Raw genomic sequence first — 15,798 nt, 5'->3', positions numbered from 1 at the left:
TGGATATCGCATATCTTTGTCTCTTATTGATGTTGTAAATTAAAAATGCCGAAATATCTAGCATTCGAGCTTATGTTACATTACAAAAACTTAGTAACAATTGTCAGTACAATATCAATAGAAAAGTCGAATTTTAGCAAAATATTGTTGCAGGATATTATTGTGTTTTTATATTTAAAATTTTATTTTTTTAGTTTATCGAAGAAATTACTATTTGTAATGTTCAGTTTCGAGAAAAACTGACTTCCTCTTTTGCTGACGCTTCTCGTCCTTCTGCCTCTTCCCATTTGCGTTTCGCCGTGATAAAATTTTAAGAGTTTCTTACGAACAAGGAAGTGGGGATCGCCTGAAATTTGATTACGATAACAGATCTGCTGATAAACCGATGTATAAAATCTAGTACGTCGTGATTAAACCTCCATTCTAACTATAATGTGTTAAAAAGAGGCACGGGGGAACAAACCAGCTCGTGGCTGTTGTACTTTCTGGTGGCATCGTCACGTTCCATCGCTATCTCTGTAAGCATTGCGTTTGCTTGAATCGCGCATAATTAATCAGAGTCTCGTGCAAATTTTCCACAATTCCCGGAGAACATGATTTATATAATTGCATCATGCATATGCACTGTTGTCGTTGTTTTACATGACAAATAATGTCTTTATAAAATATATTGTCTTTATATTAAGATATTTATCGTTTGTTACAGTCTAGTCTAAGAAGAAATAAGAAATATGGACGAATCGCGCATTAAGTGGTGGCCGCAGTATTTAGCAGCGATTACAGGTAAGAAAGTTTATTAAAATTTCTACTATTTTTTATGACAAGACAAATGTTATCTCATAAGCTGAATTATTATTGTCGATTGAGTTTCGTGAGCCTGGGCAGAGAATTTGTATGTAAAATACTGTGCGTCGATTGCCAAATTAAACTGTCATTCATTGGTCATTTTAAGATATGGAAAATAATGTATAATATAGTAAATTTTAAAACAGTTATTATGTTTTGAAAGGTGTACGAACACTTTTGTGGGCTACTGTATAAAGGGATTGAAAACAATTAATCTGTGCAATTATTTTAAAATACGCGAAGGGAAAAAGTACAATATTCTTTCGTTAATAAACATGAACAGAACATTAACAATTATTCTCGAAACATTTCTCTCCCTATTCTTTAATTCGAGACGGTTGCTTTGGTTTCACAATTATTGTTCAAACACGGAAGCTGTTATCGCAGTTGCCGAAGTATTTTCCAACGTTATACGTGCAACAACAATCCTCTACTATTTGTTCGAACAATTAAGCCCATTCTTAGCTGACGGAAATGTACCTTCGCAACAAAGAATGAATATCAACAAAGAATGACCACATTTTTAAAATGTAATAAATATGAAAAATTACTGCTCTTTCTTGTTCACAATAATACGCACAAAATCTTATCGATTTCATCTTTTAATAATTCCTTATATGGTATTAGCGTTCAAAGTCTATCAATTTTTACTGTCACCAAAAAACACATCGTTCTTCAATAAAATGCTCGAAGATGTCAGCGATAACATTTGAACGATAAAAATTTCACGATAAATTAGGAGAAACCTTAAAGCAAAGAATAATAAATTATTCTGCAAAAAATATTGCAGAAGGTTCTACTGGAATGATTATAATTGAATAAAGTTTCTGTTTTGGAGCGGGAAATATATTTTTACACAAATCGACGCGCGGTAGATCGTTACAACTCTCTCGTAACGAATTGACCCAAAAAGGAGTAGGCAAGGCGGGCGGGGGAAAGGGGATGCAAAATAGACGCCGCACAGTTGCTTCTGTTGGCCGTAAATTTCTAACAGATTTAATAGCGTGCTCGTACGGCGCTGTTTGTGTACACTCGCTTAACATTTGATTGCGTATCGAGCGACACTGTTTACAGTAGTCTCTGCTTCAGCAGTTTTCTAGAAACAAAAGACAGGGAACATCTGCGTTTCTTCGTGCTCTTATTTTCCGACCGCACATGCGCCGTATTCGGCACAATTCGTTTCAGCGCGGCGATGCACCTAGATATATATAGTTAAAATACCGCGCGATAAGTCAATTCGTGTAATCGTTGCAATTCAAGGTGACCGCGTAATATCTAACAAGATGATCAACGTGCTGGTAGCTATAAAGAGTTACCGTGGTTATCTCGTAATGTCAGGCTTTTTATCTCGATGTTTTTAAACACGCCAAAGACTATAAGTTAGGGCTTTGAATTTAGATAACAATGATTTTATTATCGAGCTGCTTTTCTAATCGGTTGACTTACGTTGGGATTATTGTAATATAGGAGAATTGATTTTTTCACTTGATTTTATAGATACATCTTTTGGAAGAAAAGTTAGGATCGATCAATAATTAATATTTAATCTTTTATGAAATTCGCTGTTTATAGGAGGAATTAAAAGACTCCCCAATTTGTTATATTATTAATGTGATTTCGCTTATCAGCGACTCAATAATATTTATTCGCGACGTTAATAACATAACATTTCGAATAAAGCGTAAAGTGAATAATTTTTGTTACAAAAAAACAGCCACCTTATCCATGGCAACATCTGGAGCCCACATAGGCTGGACATCGCCGACATTACCGCAACTGAAGTCACCGGACTCCCATATTTTATTAACATCTGACGACGCGTCCTGGATCGCATCCTTCGTCCTCCTCGGCTCGATACCGGGCAACGTGTTCGCAGCGTTCATAGTGGATTGGCTCGGCCGTAAGATCTGCTTGCTAATAGCCGGCGTGCCACTCACAGCCGGCTGGATCTTAATCCTGGTAGCCTCGAGCCCGTACGTCTTATACATCTCGAGGTTCATCAGCGGATTCGGTCTCGGCGTGGCGTACGTCGTCTGCCCTATGTACATCGGCGAGATCGCCGACAAGGAGATCAGAGGGTCCCTGGGATCTTTCATTAAGCTAATGGTGAGCTTCGGCGAGCTGTATGCCCACGCGATCGGACCCTTCGTCTCCTACAATTGCTTGACCTACAGCTGCGTTGTAATCCCTATAATCTTCTTCCTGACGTTCACCTGGATGCCCGAGTCCCCGTACTTCTTGCTGATGAAGAACCGCGAGGAACAGGCCATGAAGAGTCTGAGGTCGCTCAGACGGTACGCCACGGATGAACAGCTGGAAGAGGACATGGAGCAGATACAGAAAACCGTGATACGCGATCTCACCGATAAAGGACACTTCTGGGACCTGTTCAACACTCCTGGTAATAGAAGAGCCGTGATGATCAGCTTCGGTCTACAGCTGGTACTCCAATTCAGCGGCATAGCTGCCGTAGAGTCGTACACGCAGGAAATTCTCGAGGAGGCCGACACGAAATTGTCCGCTGGAATAGCGGTGATCATTTTGAGCATGTTGCAACTGATCGCCGGCGTCGCGGCCGCTGCTTTGGTGGATAAACTGGGAAGAAGACCGCTGCTACTGATCACGACTCTACTCGGCGGATTGTCCTTAGCCGTGGCCGGTACGTTCTACTTCCTCAAGTTCCAGATGTTCGTCGATATGTCCAATATTGGTTGGATTCTTCACGCCTCGGTAATATTCTACGAACTCATTATAGCGTTAGGCTTAAATCCATTGTCTTACATGATGCTCGGAGAGCTGTTCCCTACCAACGTCAAAGGGGCAGCCGTATCCTTAGCTAATGTCTGGGCATCCCTGTGGGCATTTTTCGTCTCGAAAATGTATCAGGTGATCTCCGATTCGTGCGGAGTCTATACGTCCTTCGGTTGGTTTGCTGTTAGTTGTTTCCTCGGTATCGTTTTTATTTTCTTCATGGTACCGGAAACTAAAGGGAAATCGTTGTTAGAGATACAAGAGGATCTAAACTGTAAGAAGGGAAAACAACGGAAAGGCGATGTAAAGAAAAAGGAAGTTCGGGTATGTACTCTTGCTTAGGTTTTTGGAGGGATTTTGCATTAATGTTGGTGGTCTGGATTTGTATCTTGGAAAAGTCGATAACAGATTACTACAGCTTTTAAAATAATTTAAATAATTTTTAAATAAGAAAGGTATGAAATTGTAAAGTCATCAGAAGAATTTAAGCTTATTGCTATATTATCTTCAACTTATTACAATTACTAAAAGCAGAAAGACCTTTTGTGTCTTGCAATTGTTTTAAACAATTTTTATTTTTAAATCCGCAGGTTAAAGTAAATTAAATGTTCATTTTTTTAAATTGCATACAGACCACCACCATTTTGACTGGAATCGTAAAATGCTTAATTAACATAATTACCATAATTAATTATACCTGATATTCTTGCTTTAACGTTACTTTATGCTCGTAGCTCGAGTATATTCCTAAATATATTCGATCCTTGAAGTTTTTTTCTCTTCTAACTTAGAAAGGTAGGAAGTGTTACTTTTTAAACGAGGCCCATATCTCATTTAAAAAAAGTTGCTTCGGCTAGAACGGCAGCATTTTTAAAACAAGTTCAGTATAAATAACTTTCTAAAGAAAAAAAGAAAACAGTACAGTAAAAACAGTAAGTTTGTACGATAAAACACGCTAAAACGTTATCTGATTTTGCCGATAGTAGCCGAAGCGATTTTATGCCGAGAATAGTGCGATTTTCCCCTTGTTTTCTTGAAATTAATTCCATAGCGGAAAAAATTTCTCGAAATCATGCGATAGCATGTGTGCGCTAGTCAGGATTCCGACCGCAAAGAGCAAACTCGCATGACCATCTTCTTTCCCTTTCAGGCAGGGTTAAACGTTGAGACTGATAGATATTAAATTAATCGTAAGCTATATATTTATTTACTGCCAAATGATGTTACATGGTGATAAGGAACAGTACTGACAGCAATGTGATAACAACGATTTTATAAATGAATGCGGAACACCATCGATTTTTTTTTTTTTTTGTCAAGTCATCGAAGCGAAACAATATTATTCAATCCGTGGATCACCGTTAATTACTCGAAGAACATATATTTTCGATTCGATGAAACATGTCGTAATTAACAAGACGTCGATTACACACACAACAGAAACACTGATTTACAATGAAACGAACGAAAGGTGGTACACGGATTAAATATATATATCGAAGAAGCTCTTAGGGAAACATAATTTCCTTGTAACTAGTTTGGCGAACATCTAATATCCCTTTGAGGCAGGGTGCAAGAAACATAATTAATAACGCGATTACGATTAAACGTTATCAAAGTGCGCCGTGTATTATCGCGAGTGTGTAAAATTCCGCGCGCTGATGGCCCTGTTGCAAAAAGGATTTCTGTGAGCACTGTAGCATGATTCGTCTCGTACGCATATATATATATATACATTTCAAACATATTAATGCAAACGATCGGCGACAGAAATAGCTGCACCATCGATCCGACCATAGCGAAGAATTATATTTCTTCTCTTTGCTATTTACGCGGTTCTTAAAAAATACCAGCAAATACGGATTCTCAAATGTCTTCCGGATCATGCTACGGAATATTTGCTATTACACTAGAGATTTTAACGACTTTTAGTCTGAGTTACATTGGAATAACTAAATAATTCCCTACGTATAGGAACTAATGTTTCTAAGATATTAATTTGTACGTTGCATTCCTCTCGTATAATCGCCTTCGCTTAATCCCGTGTAATCCGATTATAGGTTATGGCGGATCTGTTTTTGCGTTCCTTTCGCGGCCGTTGTGCCGGGTTCGCTGTTGCGTCGACAGTGGTAAATCGCTTCGACGTAATGGCCCGGGTGATAATTAGATACGAAGAGGGAGCGCGATTATATGATATGAATACACTGTACATCGTATAATGCGTTTTAACTCAACTATTACGTTCACGCAATTGCACGACTCTCTACAATTCCCTTTCAGGCAGGGTGTGAAATAATCAAGATGTAACGTCGTTCAGATTTCTACCATGTAGAAGTTTGCAATTTATAATGTTAATAAAGTTTAACTATTTATGGGAAGCAATTAAAATGATCGCAACTCTTGTTATTTATACCTTCAACTTTTGTTCCGTTAGATTACTTAATGCTTTTATGCATTTTCCTGCAGAACTGTTTTCTACGATTTTGTCATTTCTATTTGTATTATTGTCTAAAATTAATGCCGTGTTTCGCTGATCAGCAAACGACTCTTGCGAATTTTTATATAATTTATATAAATATAGAAATCGTTCTGTTTCGTCATATATTAAATGGAGAGTCTGAAATCTTCAATAATTAATCAGTTAATTTTCATACTTCGTTTCTTAAATATTCAAATAATTTCTTTCATTGATCCAATATTTTCTTGCAGTAAAAATCAAATAAAGATACAATAAATTTGATTAATGTACAGTGTTTTCGTTGTTTCATTTGCAGTTAGCTTCACTGAGAATGGTGCAAATTAAAATGCAGGTATGGACAACTAGCATGTATATTTTCGCGTTATAGTATCCGTTATACATAAATGTTATTACAATATATAAACATAAATCTTAATATTTCATTCATTAACATTTTGCGACGTTGTACGATATATGTTTTGTAGCCAAGATAATTATTACGACTTACGGCTGTAAAATCATTTCTTTACGCTCTATATTACATACTTGATTTCACTTGGGTAACGTAATCGCGCTTACGGGGATATACATAATACACTCAAGGGAACGTACAAAAATCGATGCAATTCTAGAAATTATAATAACAAGATGTCCACACCTATGTCAAGGTTATGTCAAAAAACTGCACGACAATGAAAATATTGGCAATGAAATAAATAATTTTAAATAGTAAAAATAATTAAAATTGAAAATAGTGAATTCTTCATTGTTTTCCAAGTGTACACATGCCCCCCCCCCCCCCTGAAAGTTAAATCATCTCGCGATTCAAAAATATCGTAGACACTTTACCTTAACCTTTATTGTTCGTTCGTTAAATTCATTATCTCTGCAACATCCAATGCATCCCGATCAACACATACCACGTGATTCACACTTCCGCGACGTTTCTTATCTCACAGAAAACACGTATACAATTAGAGTCGCATCACACTTTGATTGTCGAAGGATAAACTGACGCTGCGCGCAATTTCATATCATCAAAACAGGTATATACTCGTCTTTCGTTTTGGCACACTCGCATTGTTCTCGAGCAGCCGTCAAATAATCGAAAGGTTACGATCTCCACAATGTCGCGGCGATTCTTAGTTCCACTCTTTCGCAAAAGTTTGTTGGCAACGTAGGAACAGATCATGAAAAACCATTATAATTTTCTCTAAATTTGCACAGTTTTTCTTCGATGATCGCTATCGATCGTAATCGACAACAGTCTGGCTAGTTTTCGTTAAAATTCTTTACCTGACATAACCTGACATTACCGGTTTTAGAAGATTAGCTATAAAAATGATGCTTTTAGGTTCGTTATAATTTTGGCAAGATTAAGGTTCGAATTTCTAAATATTCTTTCGAATATTTCGCTGAATGAATCAGTGCTAACTAGAACTCTCATGAAGCGCTTGCTCCGCGTTTAATTGTCAAACAGTAACAGTTGTTTTTAATTAGGAAACACGTCTTAAGGAAATGGCAATTTTATATATTATAATAAAAATACTTCTCTTATGATTTCTGTCAAAATGCTTATGGTAACATATTCATAAATTTCGCACGTTAATTCCAGAATAATTGTCAAAAGAACTACACTGAGTATGATCGATAAAACAAAAATTATCTGCAAAATATATCGACGCAGCTAAGTGGTTAAACGTTTACTTCTAATATAGTCCGCTAGGTGTTCTACGAAACTATTCGTACTATTAGAGTTTCTATTGTTTGCGCGCGCAGTATGTATACGTTATAGCAATGCTTCCGCAGTAGTATCGCTTGGACAATTATAATTTGAAAAAGTAATTCATCGATGCGCGCCGATGGAAACGTTAGCACCTTTCGCGGAAACTCACAGAGGTAAATAGTTAAGTGAATTACTCATAGTTATAGTTCACAAAATCGGTAGATTTGTTCTACTAACAATACGCAACAAGATTTTATGCTTCCTCTGTTTTAACGCCTTCTCAGCTGTGATTCAGGTAAGAGGTTATTCCCTTGCACTATAATTTCTTTCACAACTACGTTGATCAACAGTTCGATCGTCGTTATGGTCGTATGGTTCCACTGTTATTCCAACCCATCCAATTGTAATTGCAAAGGCTCATGTTTCGACCCGAATGCAATTGAATTTTCGCAGAATTCAAGGAAATGGATGTTCACGAATAGAGTTCCTACGTTACTGTATTGAACACATGTTAATCCATATATGTAGTAGCTTTTGGGGAACACCCGCCGAACCAGAGACGTTACTATCTCTTCCGTCTCTCTATCAGAGACTTCTCGCCTTAGGCCAAATGATTTTTTTTTGCGCGCCTCCGCGATATTCTCTCGAACCGAGAACGTTAAGAGTGCTTTAAGAGGATTCGTGTACAAATCCGTGCCGGTCTTGCAAACCATGCGCATTAAATTTACGTGAGATACGAAGCAAAAAATTTTCGTTCTGACTTAAAAAGATGCTGACAACGTTTCTCATGTTGCAATATATTTCGCGTCATCTTTCAGGGTTCTTCCTCTCTGTTTTCTCCGAATAGAACGGACAGCGGAACCGAACTACCGGAATCATGCGAGTCCAGTTTCGTATGCTCTTCCCAGCGATTCGGTTGAGCATTATGTTGATATTGACCGAACTCTGTATACGCAATCAAATAGATTTACTTCGGATGCTGGGTGTTTCCGGGTATGTAGTACGAAATTTGTTTGGAGCACTGTTCCTAACAGCATGCTCGCGGAATTGGACGCACGAGTACGTATGTATATACAGCACGTTATGAGAATTCTGTGTGAGACCTGGACACATTTGAAATGATATTATTTGAAATAACATGTTATTTTAAACTTTAATATAATCTAATAATTATATTAATATTTTGATGTCTGCGAGTGCTTTCGAAGTAGTATTATATAAAATAATATTTTAAAAAACGTGTTATCGTATTTTATAATTATTTGAGATAAGTGTCAAACTCTTCATGAAAATTATAATAGAGAATTCTTTTTACATCAAATCTTAAGTTGAAAATCAATTAAATATTTATATTGTAATTAAACTGGATTTAAATTACATCTCGTAGCGTAGAGGTTTATTAAAAATCGATTTTTTCTTCAAATAATTTTAATAATGTTATATACTATTATTAATATTATTCAGAGAATGTTTTTCATTAAATTTCATTTCATTTCATGTATATCAGTTTAATGAAGGCGAGTAACGTAACATTGTTCGTTGATTCTACCGAATGATTTGATTTTGTACTTTGATTAATTTTTATTACGCGTTCGTGAAATCTGCAATATATGCGTGTTGAAGTAGCAAACGTGAAAAAATTGAGATTTCGATTTCATGGAAAATATATGTAATGGAAAATGGCGTGAACGTTAGCCGAGAGAGGTACTAACAACACACCGAACAATACACCGTTGTGATCACATTGTATACGTACCTATAAATATACGTGGTTTCATAAAAATCATCCGAACCCGTTGTTCGGCGCACGGCACGCTCTCAAACGTTAACATCGTTTAAGACTCCCGTGTGTGTGCGCGCGCGGTTTTGCAACGAAAGCCATTGTTTGATCGAACGTCAAACTTATCAATCAGGTAGTCGGATCTTTCGGAACAATAACAGCTTTATTATTCTGAACTGGTCGAAGAGTTCTCTCGTAAACGCGGCATCGCTCGAGTGCAATAATCTCGACACCTTTCGCATATGGTCCCCAATTTTATTTTTCCTTTGTTAATAAACAAACGAATTTTTTTAATGTCACTTCAAGAAATAAAAAAAAAAGCATATCATATTACCAGTTTATTAAGAAATAGAACCTAAGGCATCTCAACCAAAAACAATTCGTAATATTCCAAAATTTGAAATAATTATAGAATAAATTATTATATAAATAATTGAAAATAATGTAAGATAGTGTATAACTATTTTTATATATTATTTCACAAATACATAGGATAAAGAAATTCAATTTACTAAAAATTCTTTTAAAATTTCGAATAATCGAAATTTGTTCATATAATAACATAATTAAATTAGTAGAAGTTATTTTAAGGAAGCGTGATAATTTATTGAAGTTCGGATTGCTTTTTTATCAAACCACGTACGCGTCAACGATTTCGATGACTATCTATATCGTTTTATTTGCTTTATTTTCATTCTAAGCAAAAAGCAACAAGTTTTTCGTGTATTCGACGAGGGAAGAATATAATTTAATAGATTTTTGCCTTTTTGGAATGTAAAAGCTTAACAAGCTATCGCCAGACAGTGGATCTCGTACGACGCAGATACGTTACAAAAGCTTCACTAAATTCCTCCGCGTTGGTCGATTGCAAACACCTTTTTCTTTTGTTTTTAAGGAGAAGTTTGAGGTTAGACAAAGTCTGCTCGATAAAATGTTCTTCGACGAAAGCAACGATATTAAAGTAGGGCAATGTTCTGTGACTATATTTAAATTAAAGGGAATGATAAAAAAAATGAAAAGAAAGTTGATTTAAATATCAAAATTGCGAATTATTCGATTTTTGGTTTCTTGTTATTAAAAACTTTGAATATGGTCTCTTTTGTTTTCGGGAACGTTTAATGAGCGAAGTTCATTTCTTCGTCGGTTCTGTGAAAAAAAGGGTTGATTAAGGACGGCCGTCTTCAGAATAGAGGAGTAGAGTATTATAGCGTAATCGATCGATAAATTCGGCGCAAAAGACAAGAATTGACGAGATAGAAACTGGTTGAGCGTCGATGGATAAAATGATTTTATTCATCATATCGTGACCACTACTATGACTAAATATACCTCGTAGTATACACTGTTAACGCCGAGTGACGCGAGTCAATAATTTCCTCCGTTATTACAAACTTTATATCAATTTTATTCTAACAAATATTATTTATCTCTATTCCGCACGTAATCACCTTATAATTAAATACCTTTAATGTCTCCGCTCACCCCTTACACAATAAGTTGCACGTTATAATAATAATATTTATTCTCTTTCAGTAACACTTCTTAAACTCTCGAAATATATTTGATTTGCTTCTCGTATACAAGCAAGACGTTCTCACGTGTTCCGTGATGATATAATTATGTCCACACGTTTTCGGAATTGAGCGAGCCCCCCCCCCCCCCCCCTTCAATCGTTATCCATTTAAGTTAATATATTGATTCTAAAAAAGATAGACTTTTCATCAACCTAAGGCAAAAAGTTATTTTATTGTTTTTAGGTCAAGTATCCCCTCCCGACGGGTTTTTCTTCTCGCCCCGCCGTTCTCAGCGATCGTCCGTTCAAATCGGCTCTCGCTGTCGGTCTATTGAAAATTATTCATGCTAAACTACTTACCAGGGGACCATCGGCAAGTGGCAATTTAAAAACTCAACAGAGCCGGAGAGTACTGAAAATTATTAGTCACGCATCATCCCCTTTATTGGCAATCGTCCGCGGTGACGGGCGGGGGCGTAAACAGCCCTCAAAATTTCGAGTGGAAAACCTAGTCGATCGAACACAGGAAATTGCAAAAAACTGTGCGAAAAGATCGCAGCTGCAAGACTGTGCGCTCTCGAACGAAAAAATCACTTTTAAATCCTTAAAAACTGTGGAAAATTTGTATGGTCAAATTATTTGTTCGGACCAATTTTTATAATAATTCTTTTCTAGTTCTATTCTCCTTCTATTTATGTATCATGTTCGATTTGAAAACATTATCATTTACCAAAATTCTATCAATTATTATTCTCAAAGTATTCGAACGAATAGGTTTTTCACTAAAAAAATGCGAGGGTCGATCGCCGATAAGGAAATTGTTTTATATTTTACAGTACTCGATTTTTCATATCGATGGAAGTCACTTCGAGATGGTCACTCGCTAGTGTAGTCTCGTAGCTATATTGTATGCTTCTTCTTTGCTAGCGGATCTCTAAAATGCGAAGTTTCAAAAATCGAAGCGTTCGCACGGTGTTCACGTTATTACTAGCAAGCCTTCTCTTGGTTATTTTTGTAGCCGCATCAATGAAATATACAACTAAATACAATAGTTAGTATAACATTACAATAATAAATAATATAATATAACACGTACAACTAATACAACGCATATTCCATTCTTGAGTTTTTATGAATTACGAGATTACTATGTTTCACACGTGAAACTTTCATTTTAATATAATAAACGCAGTACAATTTTCGTCTTTTTCGTTTACGAAGAAAAAACTAGTTAGTAATAACGCAAACATCGTGCACAATATTATAAAATGGCGAAACGTTCGTAATGATGTCTGGATTGCTAGTTCGACTAATTTTTTAATCTAAAAGAGGAGATGGGAAGTTGTTTCATATAAATCCTGAATTAGATGCGGTAAAGCTCTCGTTCTGACATATGTAGTTGTCGAGTAGAGGAATTCTGCTGCTTATAGCAAACAGAATAATCTTACAAATTAATATGATAATTTTTGTAGTCGGATATGTCATCTAGAGAAAAGGCCGACAAACTGCCGTTCATAAATTCGTGCAACCGGTTCGTTGCGAATGTAAAATAGCTTTTACATTATTTTTGTTGGATAGTTTCGCTTTGTCGTTAATTAAGTGCGTGACAGTGAAGCTAATTATTTGTCGTTAGCGTTTGGCATTTTTCTCTTATGTGAAAAGACATTTTCACATAGTCTATATCGTTCTAAATTCGCGTTAAAGATCGATTTATTTTTAATTAATTTTAAGAACAGTTCGAGCAATATAATTTTAGAAAAAAAAAGAAAAGAATTGTTATAACTATCATTATTATACGTTAATAATAATAATCATTATTATACGTTAATACAATTATGTCTTTTCGATTGTAACGCTTCGAAAGGATAATAAGTTCATCGAAATGAGCTTGTCGATCTTTGATCTAGGGAGACGCGTGAATTATTAAAAGGTCCGATCGTAAGAAGAAAATTTGACAATTTTATCATTCATTAAACGGGACCAAATTGTGTCGCACAAAATTACAAAACGCAACTATTTTGAATGTCAGCAACAGCACAACTGTCTTTGCAGTTTATTTTGTTAATCATTCCTTTCGCGTGACTTAAACGTTGAAGAACCAAAAATTAATTAACAAAGCAGTCTTAAAGAAAGTCTTAGGCCAATCTAAACAAAATCATTTCTTCCCAAAAATGATTACATTTTGTTACGATTCGAGGCGTCCAAGACATTTTTTCATCAGGGCGCACGTCCCAAAATAAAGGAAACACTTATCCGTCGTTCTTCGAAAAAAGAATACACACAGTCTAGTAGAAAGAAGTGTTGTATTCGGATAATGGAAGTCCTACTGTTTTTAGACGATACATTAAACATTCCGCGGAACGAGTCGTGTCGACGCCTTTATTTACGACCGCTACTCTTACAGGGGGATGGACGATCAAAGGGTTAATTACATTTTTCACGGTGAAACCGAATGTTATTCGACGGAAACTTAAACGTGAATACCGTTAACCCTTTGCACTCGAGTGGCGCCTCTGAAGCGCCAATGAAAATTGTTATATAATCAACGAAATAACGTAACAGTTTTACGAGTCGCAAGACTCAATTTAACACGCATAAATCATACTAAGTATGTAATTATACTAGTTATACTTAAAATGGTTCCGAGTGCAAAGGGTTAAAGAAAGACTGTCGCTTACACGTTAAATTAGTGGAAGATGTACACGCTAGTAACAGAATCTCGTAATCGCGTTACTACGGTTTCCTTAATGTACAAAATCTTATGTACATGCGCGCGGCTCCTTGCTCCACGCGACAACGTAACTTTACAACTGGCGCCGTGTGTCATCTAACTCTCGTGATAGTTTATATTTTACAAACGACCGACAACAACAATTTATACCGTCTACTTCTCTAAGGATCAACGCTCGATGGCAAATATACAGTTCGTTTACAAGGTGTATCTCATGCGTGGTCGCGTAACAACAGCTGAAATCATACGAACGCCTCCCCGCGAAACAAAGGGACAAAGTAACGCGTACATACATGTATGTGTATAGCTCGCTCGCAACACCCGAGTACATGGATTATCTCTTAAAGTGGAAGACTTTCGCGAAGTGAAATTATACAGAGCGGCGTTACGCGCGCGCGAAACACGGACAATTTCAACTGAATCGTCGTTTAACATCGGTGTCGGGAAATTGAATATAAATTATACAAATCGGATAAATTATAATTAATAATAAATTAATTTTTCGGATCGAATTAAAAGGATCGGTGAGTTCCAACGCTTTTCCTCGAAATCCGTTTTCCTCAGCAGTTCCGGCGCGAACAACTTTCGTAACAATCTTTTTCGCATTCTTATGGAATAGCGAAAAGAATTACAATGTTGCAAAAATATTAACATTTCGATCTTCCTTCGACAAAACATTCGTTCGTTCTTTTTAAGCACCTGCTTGCGGTCGATTCGTAGATTGTACGCCTCGTGGAAAAATTGAGTTCGCCGAGCAAAAGTCGCGTATCAAAGGGACACGCGAAACGTTGTTATCTTTTTTACCGCGTCGTCGTAACAAATTTGCAATTATCGACATTAATCGGTAATCATCGACATTAATCGGTAATTATCGACTCCTCGAGGTAACATCGATAACGAGCTCTCAACGAAGCGATACGATCGGCGCGTTTACATACACAATTCTTCGCAAAAGTGTCTTTCAGATTATGTAATTCGAAAAGCGAACCCATACGTCCTTTTTGAAACGACGCGGACAAAGTCGCAGCGGCATCGACTCTGCCTGAATTTAATTCGAGGTCTGTGTTTAATGGCGAAATCGACAAATTGACCGTACACACAGCGCTAACGCGAACTAATGAAACTCGGTGACTCCGTGGCTGCGCCTAAAACGTCTCGAATACAATCGCATTTACTACTGCCGTAATAAAACTTCGACGCAGTCGTGATATTCCGGGATGAAGTTGCCGTCGTGATCCTTTTCCATCCGCGGCTCTTGTTCCCGGATTTTAATTCGCCACTTCGGATCAAACCTTTCGTCCGAACGTGCGTCAAAACTGGCGACTCTTTCCTCGGAACACCCTTCTTATGGCGGTACCGTCGTGTTTTCGGCCGAGAAGTCTCTGTTCAGAGAATTCAACAGTTCCTCGTTTTCCTTGCGCACTGAAAAAGTAAATATATGTTAATAATGATACACTTGCGATTGCTTTCTATTTTGGAGGAACAGATTTGAGCACTGATAGCGGAGGAAATGGGTTGCTAGTTGAATGACAGTTTTATGGATGAAGTAAGCGTATTCGAGGAAAATTTAATACTAGTTAACTTTGCTCTTAGAGCGATAAGAAAAATTTTTAAATTCTCAGAAAAACTCAGAATTTTATTGAAATTTGTAGACGTCATGCTTAATTTAGAGACATTGAAAAAATTAAAAATTGCTTGTTTTTGACTGAAAATAAAACTATTTTCGCGAACTTCAAATGTTAATTTGAAAACTCAAAATGTTACAGTTGTCCATTAAAAAGGATTATGTTAATGTTGGGGCGCTTTGTGTATGTACACGAATGTGCAAATGATTATGTCATAAAATATATTTTATGTTTTACGTTTGAAATTATAGAATTTGAAAATTCGTCAGATGTCTCGAAATACTATACCATATGCTACCTATACTAGGTAGAGAAAATAATAAATGAAATAATCATGGCAATCAATTTGCATTCGATAGCGTTGATAC

The 15,798-nt window shown here is 36.5% G+C and overlaps 2 protein-coding genes across 5 annotated transcripts in view; one reads left to right on the top strand and one right to left on the bottom strand.

Annotated features, from left to right (window-relative positions):
• The first annotated feature begins 436 nt into the window (after window positions 1–436).
• LOC144471427 (facilitated trehalose transporter Tret1) lies at window positions 437–6,002 on the top strand. Its single transcript, XM_078183459.1, has 3 exons — window positions 437–518; window positions 707–783; window positions 2,561–6,002. The coding sequence occupies exons 2-3, from the start codon at window positions 732–734 to the stop codon at window positions 3,937–3,939; spliced, it is 1,431 nt and encodes a 476-aa protein (XP_078039585.1). The 5' UTR covers window positions 437–518; window positions 707–731; the 3' UTR covers window positions 3,940–6,002.
• Window positions 6,003–10,036: 4,034 nt separating this feature from the next.
• LOC144470888 (uncharacterized) overlaps window positions 10,037–15,798 on the bottom strand; it is a 47,200-nt gene continuing 41,438 nt past the window's right edge. For all 4 annotated transcript variants that reach the window (XM_078182475.1, XM_078182477.1, XM_078182476.1 and 1 more), the window contains one exon: window positions 10,037–15,227. In XM_078182475.1, coding sequence (XP_078038601.1) covers window positions 15,151–15,227 — 77 coding nt within the window. In that variant the 3' untranslated portion in view covers window positions 10,037–15,150. The remainder of the gene's footprint in view (window positions 15,228–15,798) is intronic.

This window comes from Augochlora pura, chromosome 6, assembly GCF_028453695.1.
Source record: "Augochlora pura isolate Apur16 chromosome 6, APUR_v2.2.1, whole genome shotgun sequence".
Classification (NCBI taxonomy): Eukaryota; Metazoa; Arthropoda; class Insecta; order Hymenoptera; family Halictidae; genus Augochlora; species Augochlora pura.
The sequence above is the reverse complement of the archived record's forward strand: the minus strand, read 5'-3'. Positions and strand labels throughout refer to the sequence as shown.

Coding starts and splice junctions, on each gene's coding strand:
- LOC144471427 (XM_078183459.1), top strand. CDS start 732: ATGGACGAATCGCGCATTAAGTGGTGGCCGCAGTATTTAGCAGCGATT. Junction 784..2,560: donor GTATTTAGCAGCGATTACAG/GTAAGAAAGTTT, acceptor ACAAAAAAACAG/CCACCTTATCCATGGCAACA.